At 38.1% G+C, this 23676-nt stretch overlaps 1 protein-coding gene across 1 annotated transcript; it reads right to left on the bottom strand.

Moving 5' to 3' along the window:
• Nucleotides 1-877: 877 nt before the first annotated feature.
• On the bottom strand, nt 878-23434 carry LOC126975601 (nucleolar complex protein 3 homolog). Its single transcript, XM_050823564.1, has 13 exons — nt 23266-23434; nt 22897-23180; nt 22440-22639; nt 21039-21271; nt 19602-19767; nt 17918-18038; nt 16651-16861; nt 11777-11965; nt 8926-9107; nt 7941-8152; nt 6281-6471; nt 3397-3599; nt 878-1093 (listed from the first exon to the last, which is right to left on the bottom strand). Exons 1-13 carry the CDS (start codon nt 23269-23271, stop codon nt 898-900), a joined length of 2394 nt encoding a protein of 797 aa, XP_050679521.1. The 5' UTR covers nt 23272-23434; the 3' UTR covers nt 878-897.
• Between the last annotated feature and the right edge of the window lie 242 nt (nt 23435-23676).

Here is a 23676-nt window from a genome sequence, read left to right as displayed (position 1 = left end):
TAAAGACAGACGCTATAAAGTAAAGCAACATCACTGAATAAATAAAGCAACCCATTGGAAGAAAGAATGAAACATTATAAGCAGAATAGTCTTCTTGTATGTTTTCAGATCTAATCTTCTATAACTATCAAAGAAAGTTAAAGATACAAAAAGCAAATTTAATTTAAGGTAAGAAAAATTGTGTGATATGTTTTTTACCGCAACAGTTTTATAAGATCATAAATGGCCATTATTAAAACACCCAAATTCTGGGCGGCAGGGCTCTTGCGCTCGTCATTTTAAGACAAGATAGTGTCAGTAGACTAGTGATATTACTGCAGCGACCTTCAAACCGAAACAAAAATGTTTGTATATACTGTTTCGCATCAGAAAGAGGCGCCCATGTGGTACTTAGGCAACATCGGGTGTAAAGAAGTAAAAATGGTTAAGTAAAATTCACAATGTTGCAAGACAAAAAACAGCATTCAGTCACAATCATAGCACACAAGTGATTAATATTATATTTTATATCCACCAGGTATGTTCTCATTTTTGAATTACGATGTTGTTTGTGTTGTGCGCTCTGTCTCATATTATAATATGATAGTATACTTTACCTTCTTAAGGTATAGTAAAAACTGAAATATGTTAAAAAACTTTTACACGAGGCATTCTCAGGAGCTGTTGAATCACCAAATACTCTCTTTAAATACTGAAGATTTTATAAACTTCGTCGTCGAGCGTGTATACCAAGGCATCGGAGGCGTGTGTTCTTAAATGACGTCAACAAACTTATCGAGGGTAGGCATCGTCCCTTTGAGACGCTTAACACTTTATAAAATACATTAATTTTAATGTATCATCATAAATAATTGGACAGAAAATAATAACAAGCAAATTGTTTATGGGTAACATTTATTATCTCACAGTCAACTCGCAAACGGTCATATCTACTGACGCATCCAACTGGTCGCAGTACGTGTGAAAGTCTGGCTGAGCCCACCCGCGGGAGGAGCGCAGGCGGCGGGGAGGAGCGGCGGGCGCGGGGGGAGCGACCGCCGGCTTGAATGTCATCTGCGAGCCGTCGTACTCGTCGAACAGCTGCAGCGGGGACCTGACAGATTACACTCACATTAGTACAGTAGTGTTATATTGAAGATATACTTCTGTAGGCGCGTTATGAAAAAATGATGAGAGTTTAATTTTAAGATGCGCGCGTTAGTTTATTAAGCTTTAATGTTATTATTTAATAATCATAAAGTACTAAATAACTAAACTTAAAAGAGTTATGTTTTAACATTATTATTAAGCTATTGCATAGCTTCTATCGCGGGCCTTGAGCGTGGAGACCGAATCCAGAAATTCCGTAACGAAAATAACCTAACACCCCACTTACTAGATGTATATAATTAGATATTTCGCCACGGTCATTACAGTTGCCGTGGAACAGCGCTTATCACGTATGCTTTTTGTGCAGAAGGTCCCAGCTTCGAGGCTGGGGTACATTAAGATTTTTTTTAATTTCTTTATTTTTTTATCACGTTCTTTTAATTATTATTATTATGACAAACATTTTTATTTAGTTTCACCTGTCCCGTTGTCTGTCTGTAATCAAATCTTGCAAGTTAAATTGTACTCACTTCCCGTTTGCATTTCTTAAAATTAATTTTATCAAAAAAAATACTGCATAAATAAATAATTATAATTGCATAAGTTGATAAAAAATGCTATGCAATAGCTTTACCGCGGCAGTCCCGAGTGCCACACGTCTTTTTTTATTATCTGATTGGATAACGGATGGACTGAATAACATAAAAGCTTAATAATCTAACACGCGCATCACTGTAACACAAAAGTAACAGGGTGAAGTTGGTTCCTTAAATTTTCTGACGTTTGCGACGTTCGTTTTTTTTGTTTCGTCGTTATTCGTTCATTATTAGTACAGGGAAAGGGTTCAAGCCCATACAACTAAATAATTAATTGTCAAAGCCATCTTTGCAAGTTTGTTACAATATTGTTGTTTCTACAAACGTAGAATAGCAGGAGGAATAAATAGTTATAAGAATTTTATGCTTTGTTACGCCAAAGAAATATAACTTCTTGCGTGCATACATAAGTACACACACACTTTTTTAAAATTATTTTTGTAGTATCACAAACAGAAATACATTTTCTATTAGTATTTTTCCTAAAAAGGGTGGAATAATAAAGTGGTACTGTAAGTGCAAAATGTTCAGAGAAATTTAATTATATCTACTGGGTACGAATACCCTACGGCGTACTTCAGAATTCTTAATTATGTTAATCAATGCTAACGACACTGACCTGTATAAATACCCCTGGACAGGCTATTCCATATGTTTGACATCAAATCATCATTGTGACATTCATAATGTTAACACGAGGAACAAACATAAACTTGTTATGCCTACTACTCGGTTGGGTCGAGTTAGTAAGTCTTTTGTTGGGCGATGTATATGCTTCTACAATATGATCCCAGAAAATGTACAAAACAAATGTGTTACGAAATTTAAAAGAATTGTTAAAAAACGTTTGTGTGGGAAAGGTTATTATGGCATAAACGATTTTCTTAATGACACCATGGACTGGGAATAAAGCGAACACCCTCAGGCTCTTTAATTATAAATGTTTATTGTACGATATCACATTGTAATCCATATTTTATTTAAAAAAAAATGTTCAATGTTCAAAACAAATGTATTAAGAAATTCAAAAGAATTGTTAAAAAACGTTTGCGTGATAAAGGTTACTATAACATTAATGACTTTCTTAATGATACCACTGATTGGGAATTGAGTGACCGTCCACAGGCTATTAAATAATAAATTTTATTGCACGATTTTACACTGTAACCATATATAAAAAAGAAGCCCGTTGAGTTTCTTGCGCCCATTCTTCTCAGGTCTGAGGCAGTCTCTTTTAAATGGGTGGTAGTGTTTGACGTTCAATAAGTGATTTTAAATCCTATTTTGAATAAAAATATTTGAATTTGAAATTTTATGTGCCTATTTGAAGCGCCACTCGCGAGCGTCCAGAGAACTAATTTTGACGTATAATGCAAATGGCTGCGAAGGAACGTACAATACTCTGAGCTTTTTTTCGATTTTGAATTAATTTCTTAAATTAATTTATTTATTTATACTTCAAGAATCAACGTAATAAAGTACACATTTTATAGTACGTATAACTAACTACATATGTATATAGCTTCCCACCATCTATCGATGTTTGCTGAGGTTGTCATCACTAGTTTTAGTACCGCAGACTCTCGCTGGCCAACAGCGCCAAAATGGTGAATATCAAATAGGCACAAAATCACTTTGACAGCCGCCAGTCCAGTGGTTTATAGTAGAGGTCAGTGGCTAACGATGATCTAAGACAGTGTGAAGTAGGTACCGGTCGGAGCGCTCGTGTCGCCGTGTGAGCATGGCGCGCGCCACACGCCGCACGGCCGGGTGGTAGTGACGTGCCAGGGCGGGTAGTTCACCCAGCGCCGCGCTCCCCGCGTGGCAGTGTTCGGGAGACTCGCACAGCGGGTCAAAGTTGCCCGACCCGACCCTCTCGTCACTCTCCAGCAAACTTGATAACGCTTTGTTTTGCTGTAACAATCATGAACATCACAACTTTGCCAACATATTGGCCAAAAGATCTGAGCAAAGTACCAGACCTGATTGTTTTTTTTTTTATTATAAAGAATGTAGCATCCAGCTACATAAGAACGTACCAAAGTAATGATATGAGTTCAGATCACTCTCCTACATACATATCAATAAGTGACAATATCTTGCTCAAAGAAAATAATTAAGCCCTTGTAAATAAATATACAAACTTGAATAGTTTTAAAATAGATTAAGATAATAGTATAAATTTAAATGTTCCACTTAAGACACCTGAAGAGCTAAATGAAGAAGTTGAACTGATTCAACACACCACTTGGGACAATACTCCAAATTTAATTAAGAAAACAAAAACCAATTCTTATCCTATAGAGATTAGAGAACTCATTGCAGAGAAAAGAAGGCAAAGAAATATTTGGGACCACTCACGATGTCCTAAAGATAAAACAATTTTAAATAATTTAACAAAGAAAGTGAAACGCAAAATACAAATATTCAATGATATTTTCACCAACAAATATCTCCAAAAGTTGACAGGCGACCGTTCAACAGTCTACTCTCTATGGAAGGTTACTAAAAGACTTAAACGCCCCATTACCCAAATACCTCCTGTAAAAGACACAGATGGGAAATGGGCTGTGAACAATGAGCAAAAAGCTCAAATATTCGCCGATTACCTTGAACAGATTTTTCGCCCAAGTGAGTGTGACCCTAACGAGACGTTTACACCAGACAATATAGATTATTTTAATCTCCAAACAGGACAGGAGGATATTAAGCTCTGCTCAGTTTGAGAGAAATAAAATATAATATAAGTAAAAAAAAAGCTCCTGGATATGATTTGATATCCGGGGAAATTCTTCATCAACTCCCAAAAAAAGGTCTCGCTAAATTAACGACTCTCATTAATTGTGCAATTAGATTACGACATGTACCAGATCTGTGGAAAGTTGCTGAAGTCATCATGATTGCAAAACCACCGAACCAAACCGCTCGCAATCCGCGAAAAACACTCAACCATAGATCAAGTGCATAGAATTACAAATATTACAGAAAAAGCCTTAGAAAACAAAGAAGTCTGCTCCACAATATTTCTGGATGTGGCGCAGGCTTTCGATAAAGTTTGGCATGAAGGCCTTATTTACAAGCTAAGAATGGCTTTACCAAAATCATTAGCAAATATTCTTGATCTTATATTACCAATAGATATTTAAGGATTCGACAAGAGGATGTCTGTTCAGAAATTAAGGAAATAAAAGCTGGAGTGCCTCAGGGAAGTGTATTAGGTCCGGTCTTGTACCTACTATACACAAATGACATTCCTGAAATAGAAAATAATTCTGTTGCGACCTTTGCCGTTGATACTGCTCTTATGGGCGTGGGTTTTAACCAATAGAGGCAGCAGAGAGAGTTCAAATAGCGGTAAACACAGTAGTTAAGTGGACTAAAAAATGGAGAATTAAACTTAATGAAAGTAAATCTGTTCATGTAAACTTTAGTAATAAGAAACCAGATTACGAGCCAGTTTACAGTAAGAGAAAATAGTACCATACGAAAATTCAGCTAAATATCTGGGCATGACTCTTGATGCATAGTTCCGCTGGAAGGCTCACGTCAAGAAAAAAAGAGAACAATTATAACTTCGTTTTAAAAATACGTACAGGCTTCTAGGAAGACACTCTAAGGTGTCAGTACAAAATAAAGTTTCATTGTACAAGCAAGTCCTTATGCCTGTATGGTTTTATGGGATCCAGCTGTGGGGCTGCATCAAACAAACAAATATTCAAATCGTACAACGCTTCCAGAATAAAGTATTGAGGGAAATTGTGAACGCACCCTGGTACATTCGAAACAGCGAACTCCATCGGGATCTTAACATTGAGTTTGTTGACAAAGTTATCCAAAAATATGCTGAAGCTCATCAACATAGACTTCACCATCACGTGAACGTCGAGGCAATCCAGCTCCTTGACAACACTGATATAGTAAGAAGACTAAAACGAACAAAACCTTTTGAGTTAGTGTAGTGCTAGTGAATTAGTGTAATACAATATAAATATAGTGATATTATAAAAGAGACATAAACAAAGTGACTTCCTCCTTAATAGAGACATTAAGAAATGTGTTAATGCACAAATTCTTAGCTTAATCTATCTAGCAGTTTAAGTTAAAGTAGAATTACTTTTTAGTCTAAGTTAAGGCTAGATTGTAATGCAAGTGGGGCAACATTATAATAACCATATTATTATGTTCCCCAATTGAAAGAAAAAAAAAGTTGCGTTTTGTTGCTGTTTTGGCTGTATAAAAAGTAAAAAGTGATGAACATGAACTGTAATTGTCTTATAGTATTATTTTGTATGTTCTTTTGAGAGCACAAGCTCTCTTGTTTTTATCCGAAGTTTTTGTTCGTCATGAAATTAGCTACAAGCAGTCGTTAAATCTTTTTCTACTGAAAACTCTAGTGTTGTTGGGTTTTTCCTTTTTTCTATAATCAGAAGTGGGATATCGCAGGCCTTCTCTCTTTGTCTATCTAATCTATTTCGGCAATACTATACATTGACTAATATTTAGCATTGAGAATACTAGCCATTGAGTTAAATGACTATTATTGAGTACACAAATGATACTAGAGTTATATGTCTAGTATTGAGTCACACCCGTACCTGCTGCAGCTGCTGCAGTAGCGCGAGCGCCGCAAGCGCCGTGTGGTGCGGCGCGACCAGAGCCAGTGTCGCGAGCCGCTTGCCGAGCGCCACGGCCACGGCGGAGGACACGCGACGCGCGCGAGCCAGCACGTGGCCCACACACTCGATCACCAGCCGCGAGCACTGCGCGCCGTCGCCGCCTAACCCACCTGCACGACGCAACATCCATTGTTTATTTAGGCTGGCCGCAAACGTTCGGAAACCGGATTAGGTTTCTTGAACAGGAATTCAGATTCGGAATTGAGTGAGACAAGCGCAAACTTCCGAATTCCGAAGACGAAGACTAATTGATTACTATTGCACTTATACTGGCGTTAACCAAGAAAAAGAGGAATCGTCGTTACTGGGTACAATTTTGAGGAAATAAATAAATGCAAAAAAATGCCATGGATATTGTTCGACCGCCATTATTAAATTTTTCGCTTCACACATTTTGTTATCTACGACGAGTCTACAGACGTTCACTCGCTACAAAGCTCGCGCGAATCTGAATTGAAATGTCCGTGCGTGTGCGGCGGTTGAGCCGAAATGTAAGCGAGAGTTGCGTTCGGGATTACGTCATTGAGTTATTTCCGTTCTTACAAACCGAACGTTAGATTTTTTTTCCGTTCGGAAACAATAAGAATAATGTGCGCCTTGTTGAATATTTTGTATGTAATTAGAGCATTCAGGTTTCAGAATCTGTATCTAATCCGGTTTCCGAACGTTTGCGCCCAGCCTTAGGTGGACAAACAATTGCAATTGGATTGTGTACAATTTTCTACAATAGAAAAATAAATAACTACACTACCACCTCACACTATCCACTAATACATTCAATGTTTATATAATAATACAATAACATAAAACTTAATCAACAAAAACTTAAAGAATTGTGCATTAAATATAATTCAGAATTATAATCAATTTAAAATAATAATAATAAAAAACAAATTAGTATACACCAATGTTTCATTATAGTGTAATTCTTTATCTTTCTACTGAATTTATGTACCAATTAGGGTTCTATATTACTTTCAATAGTGGGTTCCAAATTGTCGATGCGAATTCACTTGTAATCTTATTATTGCTTGATATAATGTTTAGCTTTTAATATTTCATACGAAACACATACCCCAGCATTTTATACAATTGTTAAATTCATACATATTGATAAAAATTTAATTTCATAACATCGTCAGTAGTGTGTGTCGTGAATTAGTGAATCAAAGACCAAAACGAACTAGGCGCCAAGTGGGCAGATTAATGTACTATTAGTGTCAGTGTGTCAAGTATTTCTCGCCGTGACCACGATTCATGCAATTGGATCGAAATATCGGCATAAATCAATAAAAAAAATATCGTGAGATCCCGTCATAATAATTACAATTTAATTTATATCAAAAATCACACCTAGACCACGAATACTGGATACTCTTATTAGAGAATGGTTTAGTTAATATGTGTAAATAATTTGGAAAACGGATAAAGGCAGTACAGAAAGCATTATAATGTTATTCTGCGAACCCCGCGTGTGATAAGAGGTAATTTATCTTTCGACGGTGAAATCTAGGTATCGCAAGCAGGGAACGTAATAGATTCTAGGATATAATTTTGTTTTAATCCCGATATCGGTTACCTGGCGCGGCGTGCACGGGCAGCATGCTCACGTAGAGGTGCGTGTGGAAGCGTGCGGGGTCGAGTGCGAGCGCGTCGTTGTGTGCGAGCGCCCGCAGCGCCGTGCGCACGCACAGGAGCCGCTGGCGGCCGGCCACGTGCTCGTCTCGCACCAGCGCCGCCAGGATGGCCACCAGGTCGCTGTAGTACTCCAGGTTGATCACGTGCGCGAACCTGCGCGACACCGCCGTCATTATCTTCCGTCGACGAAGATATTTTCATGAAATCTTTCATATCAGTTGCCAGGGCAACCCACGTCGCGCGAGTTTTTATCGACGTCAAGGTCACCTCATGACGCAACGGCTCGGGTTACAATATAATTTATAGCTCTTCAAGCGTTTGGGTTTTGTTTATAAAAAAGTACGTCGGCGCTTTTGTTTTGAAACAAGCTTGCTCTTTGATAATAATATGAACAATAGATAATGCATAATTTAAACAAATGTCGTCTAAAGTAGTCACATAAATTTGTTATGATTTTTTTAACTTTACCTTCAGAATACATTTCGATTATTACTAATGAATGTAATGATTTTTTATGACTAAAATAATATTTAAAAGTAACTAATTAGTAATAGAATAGTTAATAAAACACCATAGATAATACGACATAGAATTTTTAAATCTACTGCTATATACAATTTTTAAAGCGGCATTTTGAAGGCTTGTCGTATTTTTCACAGAAGTTTTATATTAAAATATTATTACTTTTATAGTCTGTAAAATTACCTTTCGTTTGGTTTATATTGGATGCAACTTTACAAACTAATTCGTTATGTACATCTTATAACTAATGTAAAATACTCATTGATTTAAAAGAGTGACCGTTGAGTTTCTTGCATGTTCTTCTCACTAGCCCTACTTTTGTCGAACATGCGGTAGACTCAGTCATTTCATTCATGATTCAAAATTTGACGGGTGATTTGTGTAGTGTACAGAGCGCCCCCTACTTATCAAGCGCGTTCAACACGGCGGCCAACAGCGGCGACCGCGGCGCCGATTTCAGAAGCCGGAACAGGATGTGGAAGGCAATGCGCGTCACCTCCGTCAACTGCTTGCGTCGCGCTGTCTCGCTCTCACGCGCCTCTGTTTCTTGTAGCTCTCGCTCCACCTCTTTCAACTTTTTGGCGCGCTGGAACAACACCCGATGATAAACAATTTTAATAAAGGAAGACAGACTGATACACATGATTATATGTAGATGTATATATCACTCAATTTTGATGTTTGGTAAAATTTATGTGAGATCAAATAAAATAATTTAAATGTTTAATTAAATTTATGCACAAAACATCTGTGCGACTTAAAAAACTAGTGGAAGTGGCATGTGGGCGTTACCCTGTCGCCACTATTGTGTACAAATGTACCTACTCGAGGCTCAAGTGAAACCATCTTTAAAAAAAATACAAATATGCCTGAATGTACCATTTTGGACTATAGAAATCATAGCCACAATAAAAATATGTCCAACGAAGGGATTTCCTATCATCGGTAATCATAATTTTCCGATTTAAATACAATTAATATTTTTTGGCTGGTTTGATATCTTCAAAGGTGTCAGACAGGGTTGTGTAGCGTCGCCTTGGTTGTTCAACCTATTCATGGATAGATGCATGAATGATGTGAGAGAAATGCAATGTGGAATCAATATGGAAGGGTTGTGTGTTAAGTGCCTCTTGTACGCCGATGATCAAGTCATTTTTTCATCATCGGTAAATGAGTTGCAACAAATGATTGACTGTTTGAGCGGGAGCTTTAAAGAGAGAGGTTTGAAAGTAAATGCAAGAAAGACGAAAGTGATGGTGTTTGAGAAGGATGAAAGGTTGACTGAGTGTACTATCACGATTGAAGATGAAAGGGTAGAACAAGTTACAGAATTCGTATATTTGGGTAGCATGTTTACAAGAGACGGAAGATATGAAGGTGATATTGAAAGGAGAGTGACTGAGGGAAATTGTGTGAATGGAGCGCTGCATGCCTTTATAAACGGTAAGACTGTGCCAATAGAAGCGCGGATGGCTGTACATAATGGAGTGCTTGTCGCCACGTTAATGTATGGAAGTGAGAGTTGGGTATGGCAGAAGAAGCATAAAAGCAGAATTAACGCAGTTGAGATGCGATCACTGCGTAGTATGTGTGGGGTAAGACTGACTGATAGAATTCCGAATGCGGTAATACGAGCGCGCTGTGGTTTGAAAGAGGATGTTGTGACAAGGACTGAAAAAGGAATGCTTAAATGGTTTGGACACGTGGAGCGAATGAGTGAAGAAAGAATGACGCATCAAATATATAAGGCAAGTGTGTGTGGGCAAGCCGGTCGCGGGAGACCTCGTAGAACATTCGTCGATCAAATTGGGGACGTTTTGAGAAAAGGAGAGGTCCGAAACACCCGCAAACGGCGAGCATGTATGAAAATAGTAATGAATGTAGAGGAAGCGCGTGAGGTTTGTAAGGATAGAAGCAAATGGCATTCTATTGTCTCTGCCTACCCCGACGGGAACAAGGCGTGAGTATGTGTGTGTGTGTGTAATATTTTTTATGTGTTGTGCAAAACATACAATTAAAAATGAACCATAATATTACGACTAATGGTTCATTTACCTTTACATTTAATCAATGTTACTTATGTTAGAAAAAATTATGTAAACATATCTTACTACTAAAGTGCATACATATACATATAGATATAATTTTATCTTTATAAATTGTATTCAAGTATTGCTCTTTTCCATGCATCAAGCAATAAGGGTGTAAGTAAGCAAAATGTTATAATATGGTTGTGGTAATTGTGTACAAGAGAGACTACGATGAATTCAAATTAATAGTTTTAATTGTCTCTTAGGTACAGCTAAATTAAAGAGATTTCAGTTAAATTAAATAAGCGTTAATTTTTAAATAAGAAAAACAATTTTTTTAATTTAATTTTAATATTTGTCAGTTATTGAGGTTCCACCGATCAGGTTGAGTAGAGAAAATTCGCCAGAGGATGGTGTCATACTATATTAGTTAAATCCAAATACAGGCAAAATTCCTACTTGTGGCGGGTGAGCAGTAACTTTAATACAATTGATAAACAAGTAGGCTTAGATCTATTCTACACAAACGTAGTAACGAATTCTTTGATTAAATTGATAGAGCATATGTATGCTATAAGTATGTATATCTACCACTATCATTGACAGTATTAACTTGAGTGTTCGTAACTATTTTAAACTAATATGTTGCTTTCCGTGAGGACCTTTAATTGGCTCTTTGTCAACGTCCGCTGCGTCTGTGTGTGCTTATTTTCAAACGTTTGAACGTAGTTTCCATACTTCAGCGTATACAAAGCTGTGGAATGAGCTTCCTTGTACGGCGTTTCCGGGACGATACGACATGGGTACCTTTAAAAAAGTGCGTACACCTTCCTTTAAAGGCCGGCAACGCTCCTGTGATTCCCCTGATGTCGCAAGAGAATGTGGGCGACAGTAATCATTTAACACCAGGAGACCCGTGCGCTCGTTTGTCCTCCTTTTCATACACTATAGTATATATATAGCATACCATAATTGCATATAGTTCCTGAAAAACGTTCCAAACCACAAACATCACATTAGGAATTCGTGTTTAAAGTTTAATAAATATTAGTGTATTCCATACATGTGGGTTGGGCTACTAAGTCATGATGTCATTTAAAGAGTGACAGTAGGGCTGCCGTTTCTTGTCAGTCCGTTAATATGAATCACGTGACCAGTTTTGTTTTCATAACTCAATTTCGACATGATTGTGGTTTGGAACGTTTTTACCGAGGACCGTGCGTACCTTCTTTTCCTTCTTGGACAGATTGATGATCCTCTTCTTGTGCTTCTCCTGTTTTTTCTTGTCATGGCGGAGGTCAGGCTGTGCATCCAGCTCGATGTTAGCTATGTTGAGCGATAGCAGGCAGTCAAGCGCTGCCGGTCGCAGCCGCGCACCACGACGTTTAACTAGCGTGTTTATGAGCCGCACGATCTAAATATAAAAGATATTAAGTTTCCCTACAACTGATATCAACATCATCATACAACCAGTGGGCGCAGTGGCGTACATTCAATATAAGCAAATAGGCATATCCTACCTCAATAAAAACCTAAATTAAAATTATAGCACTAACGTTATAGTTAATTTAATTTAAGTTGGTTCTAAAAGGCATAAAAGGCATTTATTTTCTCAAAATTGATTCCTTTTTGATGTCATTTCTTATACTAGATACTACTACCGCTTCGGAAACAAATGGCGCTCTGAGAGAGAAGAAGCGGCGCAAGAAACTCTCCCAGCATTCTTTTTTTATGCGCTCTTTTCAATAAAAATATACAATATTGTACAGTCGCTATAAAATAATCACAATCTAGTCCCAGGCTGTCCGATCATTTAGATATTCAGCAGTGGAGTAATAGGATTTACGACAGAGCCATTTTTTTATAAAACATTTAAATTTATTTATAGATAATGCCTGATCAGTGGCTGGGACTTTATTATAGAAGTGTATACATTAACCCTCAAAGCTATTATGTATCTTATCTATTATTCTCTATTATCTATTATTCTATAACCAAACTTCCACTAAACACCCACCTGTCAGTTTTACCAAGGTTTTACCTTACGCTAAACCTTAGGTAGGCAGTTTCACAAACGCCTATTAGAAGCGGCTCCTTTACATAGAAACTATTTAGCAATAGTGTTCGTCGAAAGTTATACTACTACAGAAGAAAATGCGCTGTTTACATATCAAATGTTCCTAAAACATGAATTCTCAATTTACCACCTTAACGTAAGCATGCCGACTGGCCTATTATTGGCCCATCGCCGAAAGCTTAATGAATTATATCGCGCTTCCCGAGGTAAACAATAACCAACGATCCCATATCTGTCTCACTCGCTCCCATGTGCAGTGGATTATAACCTGTTTCGCTCTGCTGCAAAGTGCAAGGCCATTTTGTTTTTTACTTTAATTGCTCAATGTTTTGATTTTGTGTTTACTGTTTGTACAATGAAATAAAATGTGGGTTAAAAATAGGTACCTAGGTTATTAAACTCTTAGGTTATTCAATTATAATAGAGAAATTAGAGTGTGAAACACAATTTGTATTCGAACAAAAATTAAAATGGTTTCTTTCAATATGTAGGCCGATTCAAATAAAGATTACTTGAGATATCTGGGATGGTGAAAATTTTGTTCGTTCGCTATTCCTTTACAAAACAGCTTGACCGTTTCTCATGAAATTTTGTGTGCATATTGGGTAGGTTTGAGAATCGAATAACATCTATTTTTCATCCTATTTTGTACCTATATAAAATACAATGTACAATGTTTTGACCTCAAAACTTAGCGCTGTCAAACGAACGTTAAGTGATCACCGCCGCCCACAATCTCTTGCAACACCAGAGGAATCACAGGAGCGTTGCCGGCCTTTAAAGGTGTACGCGCTTTTTTTGAAGGTACCCATGTCGTATCGTCCCGGAAACAACGCACAAGAAAGCTCATTCCACAGCTTTGTAGTACGTGGAAGAAAGCTCATTGAAAAGCGCACTGTGGAGGACCGCCACACATACAGATGGTGAGGATGATATCCTAACTTGTGGCGTGTCGTGCGAAGGTGGAATTCGGCGGCAGGAATCAGGTTAAAGAGCTCTTCGGAACACTCCCCGTGATAAATGCGGTAGAAGACACACAATGAAGCGACGTCTCTACGCAACGCCAAGTGATCCAGCCGCTCACAGAGCACTGTGTCCCCGACAATTCTAGCTGCTCTGCGCTGCACGCGGTCAAATGGATCGAGCTGATACTGGGGTGCGCCAGACCAGAGATGACAGCAATACTCCATGTGTGGCCGGACCTGCGCTTTGTAGAGCGCTAGTATGTGGGCCGGTTTGAAGTATTGCCGTGCTCTATGAATGACGCCCAGTTTCTTTGAAGCCAATTTGGCTTTGCCCTCCAGATGGCCACGGAATTGGCAATCGCTCGAGATTTCGAGACACAGTATTCCGATACTAGGCGAGGCTTTGAGGGAAGTGTTGTCCAAGAGCGGTGATACGACAAATGGGGTTTTTTTAGTGGTAAACGCGCAAACTTGAGTCTTCTGGGGGTTAAATTGGACAAGGTTAAATTTTCCCCATTCCGCGACCTTCTCAAGAGAGGACTCGATAGAAGACACAAGTTTCTCCCGGCACTGGTCGACGATTTCCCGAGAGAGACCTTTATGGCCAGTGTATACGGCATCACCAGTGCTGTCGTCTGCATAGCAATGAATGTTGGAGGTGTCCAACATATCATTGATATGCAGAAGAAACAGCGTGGGAGACAGCACACAGCCTTGGGGCACTCCAGCATTCACGGGCTTCGGGTTCGAGCAATATCCGTCGACAACGACCTGTATGCTGCGCCCAGTGAGGAAGCTGGAGGTCCACTTGCACAAGCTCTCGAGAAGCCCAAATGATGGAAGTTTGGAGAGGAGCGCCTTGTGCCATACACGATCAAAGGCCTTCGCTATATCCAGGCTAACTGCCAGGCCTTCCCCCTTGCTTTCAATAACCGCTGCCAATCTATGTGTTAGGTATACCAGAAGATCACCTGCCGACCGACCATGGCGAAACCCGTATTGTCGATCGTTGATCAACTGGTGACCCTCTAGATATACTAAGACCTGACGGCTAATTATGCTCTCCATTATTTTGGAGAGCAGGGAGGTAATAGCAATAGGCCTGTAGTTTGCCGGATCCGAACTGTCTCCTTTTTTTTGGATCGGATGGACAAGGGCTGACTTCCATGAGGCACACGTTCTAAGCACGATTGGAGAAATGCCATCCGGCCCGCTCGACTTCCTGACGTCCAAAGAAAACAGAGCTCGCCTAACAGTTTTCTGTCTGAACTGTACTTCAGGCATAGAGCTCTGACATCGCGGGATGGTCGGCGGTGTTTTTCCGTTGTCGTCAAGAGTCGAGTTGGAGGCGAAAAGAGTGCACAAGAGATCGGCTTTCTCTTTTGCCATATGGGCCAGGGTGTCATTCCTCATGTGCAACGGCGGCATGGACGGCTGGCTGTAGTTACCAAGAGCAGCTTTCGACAACGACCAGAACTTGCGTGTTCCGGTCGGGTAACTGGAAAGCTGCTCGCCGATTTTGACGACGTGTTTTGACTTTGCACGGGCGATTTGCCGCTTAAAAAATCTGGAGGCACGGTTGTATTTCCTCTTAAGAACTGTGCAGTTCGGATCCTTTGCGCCCAGCGCCGCAACCCAAGCTCGATACGCCTGTTTTTTGCAGTCAGATGCTGCTTTAACTGACGCATCGAACCAGGGCTGTGATCTGCCACCGATGTACTACAGAGTTTGGTATAAAAATATCCATACCCTGTAGTATCACATCGGTTACTGCAACGGCGCAGGCACTAGGATCATCCGAAGGGAAACAAACCCTGCCCCAAGGGTAGGATGCAAAAAAGGATCGCATCCTATCCCAATCTGCTGACTTGTAGTGCCAAACGCGGCGGGTCGCTGTGGAATGGCCACCGGTCCTCGACACTAACCTATGCGAAACATAGCGGCACTAGGCCGCTACTTCACGCCGGTATTCTGTGCGAGTGTGGTAATTAACCCGGACGAGCCTGGCCCGATTGTGCTGACGTCAAAAGACGGCAGCGTGACTTTCTAAAAAGCCCTTAGACGCCTCTCACCCATGGGCCTGGGACTCCCCTATTCTTTTTACGCCCCGGGAAAAGTACAGGGTGATATGTTTTGGAATGGAATTGGATTTTGTTACTGTTTTATTAATTGATCCTATTTCCCATATCATATCCTATATTTTGAATGGGTTATGACGTTTCAAATATGAAATATATTATTGCGATTCCGACAAAATTATATTTATACTAAATTAATACTGTGATACTCCCTACGTAGTGTGATGTCACATATTATTTTACATTTACATAATTAATATTTTTTCATTTTAATTCTTTTTCAATAAAATCAACATTAAACGAAACAAAGCCACGAAAATACCAAAACATAGTGATTAGGCCGTTTTATTAGCGAGGCGCGATGAGTACGCACAATGCATCCTATCTTTTCTCACCTAGCCCTAATGCCTATATCCTTCCTTGTCCTACGCACAGGTGTGCGCGGGGGGTGTAAAAATTGCATATATAATGCGGCTACGCCGCGAGTCGCCGTCCTTTTTCATTACCATAAAACTTTAGTAAACTGTGAAATCGTCGCTAGTGAAATCAGGGCGCCCTGTGAAGAAGTGAGGTGAAGCTGAGTTCAGTGAGTACCCCTTTCCTTTTAACATATTCCTTTTTTCTAATTTGTGTGTACGAAACGGAGGTTTAATTTAGTGTCTGAAATAATATTATAATTTGAAAAATGTGATGCCACAAAATAAGGGAAGGGCCCTTGTCACACAATGTGAGACTTCGTCGAATATTTAGCAGTTTTTAATCACCACATAATAATATAATCAATGAAGCTTACATAATTTAACATCTGGATAGAGTCTCTTCCTGTTAGACAACCGATAAAAGCATTCCAGGTTTAATACTTTAGTGTGCGTGACAAGCTTACGTCTTACACTTGCGCTTTGTATTTTTTGTTAGTGTGCGTGGATTGCTCAAACTAGAGGTTAATTTTAAAGTCAGACTAGAAGCGCATTAGACTCACATCGAGGGTGATGTCTCCGCGGGAGTCGTCCGCGAACACGTTGCTGAAGCAGGCGGACACCAGCTGGCCAGCGGCGGGGTCAGCGTCCAGGAAGGGCGCCAGGCTCTGCGCGATGTTCCGCGCGTAGTTGAAGTTGGGCTTGGCCTCCAGCATCTTGCACATGCACCGCAGGGACACCAGCGCCAGGCTCTTGCTGGCAGCGTCCACCTTCCTGACGAACCAGACGAAATGTTCAAAACATATGTGTTCAGCAGAATTGTTAAAAGACCTTTATGTGGCACAAGGTTACTATCATCATCATCATCAGCCGGAAGACGTCCACTGCTGGACAAAGGCCTCCCCCAAGGTTCCTATAAGATAAATGAATTCTAAATCGTACAAAACCTCGGGAATGGGCTATGCTATTCGATAAAAATAAATTAATTAGACTAAATTTTACTGAAATAAAGATGCCGTTGAATTTCTTGTGCCTATTTCTCTCAGGTCTGAGGCATATCCGTTCGAACGGGTGGTAATTTCGGCGTTCAATACAAAAGTCATTTTAGATTGATAAAAACACACTTGTTCACTTCAATTCGAGTTCCAATTTCAATAGTTAGCTCGGCCAGGACAGAAATGTTTGCTTCCACCGCATCTATGGCAGTTGCAACTGGGCCGAAATATCGAGAGCTCAGTATCTATTTAAGTTTTTTTTTGTTTTTTATGGAATAGGAGGACAAACGAGCGTACGGTTCACCTGGTGATAAGTGATCACCGCCATCCACATTCTCTTGCAACACCATAGGAATCACAAGAGCGTTGCCGGGCTTTAAGGAAGGTGTACGCGCTTTTTTTGAAGGTACCCATGTCGTATCGTCCCGAAAACACCGCATAAGGAAGCTCATTCCACAGTTTTGTAGTACGAGGTAGAAAGCTCCTTGAAAATTTTTAAGTTAAACCGATTAAAACAGAGATGTGGTTACTACCACTGCAAGGAATCTGTCAATCAATTACAAGACTCTTCACGCTCCAATAGAGCTGTTAACTGAACCTCTCTCTATTCTTCTTTATTTACTCTATTAAATTTTTTAGTTTGTTTGCCCACTAGCACCCAGAGGTAAACATAAGAGATGACAGAATCAAACTTAGGCAGACGTCTGTGCTTGGTTTGAGGTAGTGCCTCGGGGCATAACAAGAGTTCAGAAAAATCTACTGTTAGTTTTTCGATTGTTTTTGGTTTTTACTGCTATTGTAATTTGTTGACTATGACACGTCGAATGGGTGTTACCTCACGTCTCCTCTCTTGCTGCGCAACACCCCTGCCGCCTTCTCCAGCCGCAGCAGGTACCTCTTGTAGAACTCCACCAATTCCTTCTCGAATTTGTAAAGAGCGAGGGTATCTTTTTTCACTGTAATTTAGAAGTTTAATATAACTTCGAGTGTCAGTATATTCATAGAATGTTTAAAAAGTTTTTCGGTCACGAATCAAATTAGCTCCAAGTCAAATTTAAATTAAATTGCTTTTGAATTATTGAATCTACCATATGTTCAGAAGAAGTAGAGGTCGTCAGAAGAACACACAGGAAACTCAACAGCCACTTGAGTATTTTACAATAACCATAATACATAAAGGATTATGTAACGTATTGTATCCATTATATCTATGAATAGTGTTCAAAGTTGAATAGAGTTTTAAATATCAATTTTATTGTCTGTGTGAGGGTGCTTCCTGAACATAATGGTCGTGATTACTGTCATAATTAATAATCTCATCATACAAATACAAACAATGAAGTATTAAGTATAACAGAATGAATAGCTTAAAATTAGCTTTTTCGAGAACTCGGGCGCACTTTATTTCTCAGAGTAAATCATGTAGTATCTTCACAATGATTATTACTCAAACCCAAACACGTACACACCTACATCGGACGTTACACTAACTTTGCTCCTTATGGGATCAGATTTTCGGTTTTAAATGTTGCTTAAAAACACAATTTCGCTAAACAATTAAATACTAATCACTAATAATTATAAATAATTATTATTTATTCCACTTATATCTTTATTTTTAACGAACACACACAGCATAGAACAAGTATAGATAGGCAGAAGGGACACTTGACTGAATTAGTACTAAAGTGATCTGTAATAGAGTCATTGAGTTATATATTCCTGATTTATAATTATTTATCTGATTAACAACGATCTTAGTGTTCAGCAGTATATGTTGTAAAAACGGTATCGGTAATCCACGAGCAGACATTAAGAATTCTCTAGAAAGCGCGACATGATGCCGGGTAATAAGTACTCGACCTCAAAAAAAGGATAACCAACAAAAGAGTGGTTTGGGTTCCTTCAAGCAAACATAGTAGCGGACTAATTTCGTTATTATTAATAAAATATATTATAAATGTGTTGCATTGTATAGTACAACAAAGTCTATGTACTTTTAAGCATCAATATTATAATATTAGGTATATTAAATTTTATTAACATTAACTAAGCATACCTACTCTTCAACAAGTAATTTCCCAATAGTTAAATTTAACATACTATTCATTTCTTTTACGGGCATACCTTCAAAACACCTTCCTACCAGTGGGAGACTCCTTTGCACAAAATGCCAGATAGATTATGGGTACCACAACGGCGATTATTTACGCCGTGAAGCAGTAATATGTAAGCACTACTGTGTTTCAGTCTGAAGGGCGCCGTAGCTAGTGAAATTACTGAGCAAATGAGACATAACATCTTATGTCTCAATGTTACGAGCGCAGTTGTATTGCCGCTCAGAATTTTTGGGGTTTTTCAAGAATCCTGAGCTCCTTTGAATCCTTGAATGGGCAGGGCGTATTAATTACCATCAGCTGAACGTCCTGCTCGTCTCGTCCCATATTTTCATAATAAAAAACAGATGAAAATACCATGTAAAAGTTAGCAAGTGTTTTACAGTTTAAGTGTCAACTCACGTTTAACATTGGAGTAGTCTTGATGCCTTATCCTGTACTCGGGCAGAATATCCACAAACACCTCAGCAGCAGAGACAGTGGCCAGTTTCCTGACTGACAGCAGGTTGAGGCTGCCATCACGCAGCTTTTCCTCCATCAAGTATAGGATAGGATAAAGATTCTTCAGCTACAAACATTAATTCTATTGCAGTATTTGTTGAATTACAATGTTTTTTGTACAATCTATAAATACTGTGACTTCATCATTGCTATAAAAAAAACAAGTATTTTGATTCCTATAAACTTTTTCTTATCCTTTCAAACCATCTTAGTTGAAGTTTTTGTTAACATCTATTATTTTGCCACTCTTATAATGTAGTATTATGCATGGAGTCATTAATTACATAAGGATATAAGCCTGCTAGAAATTGTACAAAGGAAAGCTACAAAGATACTCTCGGCTCTATGCTGAATATTTAATGTGCTAAATCTCACTACTCTTGAGGATAGACCCTTCTATGGTGATCTCATAGAAGAGTTCCACTAGCACTCTGGTTACCCATCAATCTTACAGCAAAAAAATGGTTCAAAATCGGAACTCACTTACTGCCAGAAGATGTTGTGTTGGCACCATATACAAACTCTTGAAATAATAACATAATATCATTGACCTATTATAAGGTACTCAAAAAATGTCCGAGCCGCGTTGTATATTCTAATATATAAAATTCTTATGTCACGGTGTTTGTAGTTAAACTCCTTCGAAACGGCTTGACCGATTCTCATGAAATTTTGAGTGCATATTGGGTAGGTCTGAGAATCGGACAACACTATTATTCATCCCCCTAAATGTTAAGGGTGGTCCACGCCAAATTTATTTTTAATTTTTTTTGATTATGAGTCAGGATTAAAAAATACATACAATTTCAACAATTTTCACCCATCTACGATCAACAGTTACTTTTGTATCGCGATTTTAATATCGGCAATACAACGTTTGCTGGGTCAGCTAGTATGTTATACATTAACATACACAGATATCATTAAAAATTTTATTCAAATTAACACCTTACTTTGTGGTAGTAATTTTCAAAGTGTTTTGTTTACGCTCATTAGAAGAAATGTAATTATTTAACTAATTTATTATAAATGTTGAGTTAGTTACACAATTTTCTTAATTTAAATAGGCATTTAAAATTAGACACTTATATTAGACATTGTGTGGCATTGAATTCAAAGCTCTGTTGTAACACAACTGAATGATAACAGGCAACAACGATACGACATGGGTACCTTCAAAAAAAAGCTTGTTCACCTTCCTTAAAAGCCGGCAACACTCTTGTGATTCCTCTGGTGTTGCAAGATAATGTGGGCGGCGGTGATCACTTAACACCCAGTGACCCGTACGATCGTTTGTCCTCCTATTCCATAAAAAAAAATAACAGCTAAATAAATCACCTTTTTTTCTGGACACTCAAGTAATGAAGAGCACAATGCACCAATCCTCAATTTGTCATTATTCAGGCGGTTCCGCCGAGCAGCCATGAGATCCACTGTGGTGACCACCTCTTCATCTTCTCTTGGGGGACTCTCTTCTGCTGTGTGTTCCACACCAGAGTCAGAATCAGCTTCTTCATTTTTGTCAATTGCCAAGTTCAACTGCTCATTTTCATTTTCTTCATCCTCAGATTCTGTAATACAGATTTTAATTTAAAAAATAACTGAATCTGTCCCACTAGTTGGTTTAATACTAATTATTCACACAAGCTATATATATTTTAAATACCAGTTTACAACTAATCATTTATTGTTAAGAACTCTGTTCTGAATTTTTTTTTGAAATTTTGTCACCTATACTGTAACTGTATTAACTACCTATACATATACACATATACTATACTTTTACAACAAGATCCCAGAAAATGTTCAAAACGAAAGAATTATGTTATTCAAAAGAATTTTTAAAAAACGTTTGTGTGGTAAAGGTTACTATAACATAAATGACTTTCTTAATGATACCACAGATTGGGAATGGAGTGACCACCCTCAATTAAATAATAAGTATAACTGTACAATATTACTTTGTTAACATATTTATTCGATGAAAAAAAAAGGTCCACACAAAGGCATTCATTTTGGAATGGGTGGTAGTTTTTGACTTTCAATAAGTGATGTCACATGCTATTTTGAATAAAAAAATTTGAATATACTTGTAGCGAAAAATTTAGCAAAGCTCAAAGTAAAATAGGAACAAGCAATGAATGCAAAAAACATAATAAAAAAAGGGTATTATTTGATAACAATATTTTTTTTAATATTTTGAGAAAAGCTCTTATAGAATTAATAAATATTATTTTTAGTGAGTCACCTTCTATAGTACTTTTTTTTTATGGAATAGGAGGACAAATGAGTGTACGGGTCACCTGGTGTTAAGTGATCACCGCCGCCCACAATCTCTTGCAACACCAGAGGAATCACAGGAGTGTTGCCGGCTTTTAAGGAAGGTGAACACCCTTTTTTTGAATGTACCCATGTTGTATCATCCCAGAAACACCGGACAAGGAAACTCATTCCACAGCTTTGTAGTATGTGGAAGAAAGCTCCTTGAAAACCTCACTATGGAGGACTGCCACACATCCAGATGGTGCGGATGATATCCTAACTTGTGGCGTATCATGTGAATATATTTCTATATTACTGTACATTAAAAGGTAAAATTTTAACATTTTCAACTTTTAAATTAATTAATAATCTAAAATTAGTAATTTATTATTAGTTATTTAGGTTTCCCTTATTTAATATATTTATCGAGAAAATGTTGAGTAGATTATAGTCATATAAGCCAGTATTGATCAGTACCATCACATTCTTCAGCTCTCTCCAACACCCCATCTTTTGTTTTAATTGGCAACAGGGGCCGAGTCTTTTTAGCTGGTCTCTCAGAAAGATCTTGTTCATATTTTTGTTCCAAGTCACTTTCATCACTCTGAATAGCTTGTTCCCCAATTTTAACTGGTTTTCTATCTTTTTCTCTTCCTCGTTTCCTTTTCTTGCCTGGTCTGAAATTCACAGTCTTTACTGATTTTGCAGATATATTGAAAGAGATTATTCAAGTTGGGGTGGGGACTGGATTGAGAATAATTTTCATTACTATACATCAACTTGAACACAATTAATGGATAGTAGGCCTCCCTTGCATTAATATGATCTCCCTCAAAAGATAATAAGTATTTATAAAATAATTTAATTTAATATAATTAGTAATGAATGTAGGATATCTTCTAAATTTTTGTTGAAAAATTATGAGGTAACTTACTTATTGAAATCATCCTCCTCAGGAATGTTAGAGAGTAATTGTGGTTGTTTCACCAGTCTATCCAATATATATTTCTGTTCTTCTTCGTCCAGCATCTCAGCCCACTCATTGCCCGACGATTCACTTTCACTGCTATATTCTGGAGCCGATTGCATTTGGTGATTTTGCTTCTGTTGCTGTCCTTTAGTTTTGTGTCGTTGAAGCTTTAATTTGCCTTGTTTTTTCATTTTGTTTGTAGTATGATTTATTCGCTTTACTTTGCTTATCTTCATTTTACCCTTTTTCTGTAATATAAACATGGACATCGTTATTACGTAGAAATTTAAATACACTGAATTATATATTATAGTCTAGGAGAAGAAAACTTACCGCCATTTTAATGTCTGATCAGCAATCTTAAGTTAACTATGTTATTATAATACAAAATGCGTTATTAAACGTAAACACACGTGGTTCACCAAAATTGCATTCTACAATGAAAATACTGACAAGTGACAATTTGTCTCAGCTGTTTTTGACTTTTGTCTTTTATGTAATGACAAGTGATAATGTCATTTTTTGGTTCTGTTCGTCGATCTGGACAGGCAATGATTTTTTTTTTTAATATTAATTCGTTCTTTCGAACAGGCTATAGCCAGGGGCCTTACTGCCTTGTCGTTAGTATTTTCATTTCTTTGGTATTTATTATTTTCACTATTTTGTTTTACAAAAAGTCCAATCCAGTTTTCTCATTTCATCTTACATTATTTCCATTTTCCTTTTCCAATTATGTATATTCGA

The sequence above is a fragment of the Leptidea sinapis genome, chromosome 36 (genome assembly GCF_905404315.1).
Source record: "Leptidea sinapis chromosome 36, ilLepSina1.1, whole genome shotgun sequence".
In the NCBI taxonomy this organism is placed as follows: domain Eukaryota; kingdom Metazoa; phylum Arthropoda; class Insecta; order Lepidoptera; family Pieridae; genus Leptidea; species Leptidea sinapis.
Note: the sequence above shows the minus strand (reverse complement) of the source record. Positions and strands in the feature narration are given on the sequence as shown.

Bases quoted from the DNA above. Each gene is read 5' to 3' on its own strand.
- LOC126975601 (XM_050823564.1), bottom strand. The intron at 8,153-8,925 runs GTAGGGGGCGCT...GGTGTCGCGCAG, and splicing joins GTGTTGAACGCGCTTGATAA to GTTCGCGCACGTGATCAACC. The intron at 1,094-3,396 runs GTACCTACTTCA...GTAATCTGTCAG, and splicing joins CGACACGAGCGCTCCGACCG to GTCCCCGCTGCAGCTGTTCG.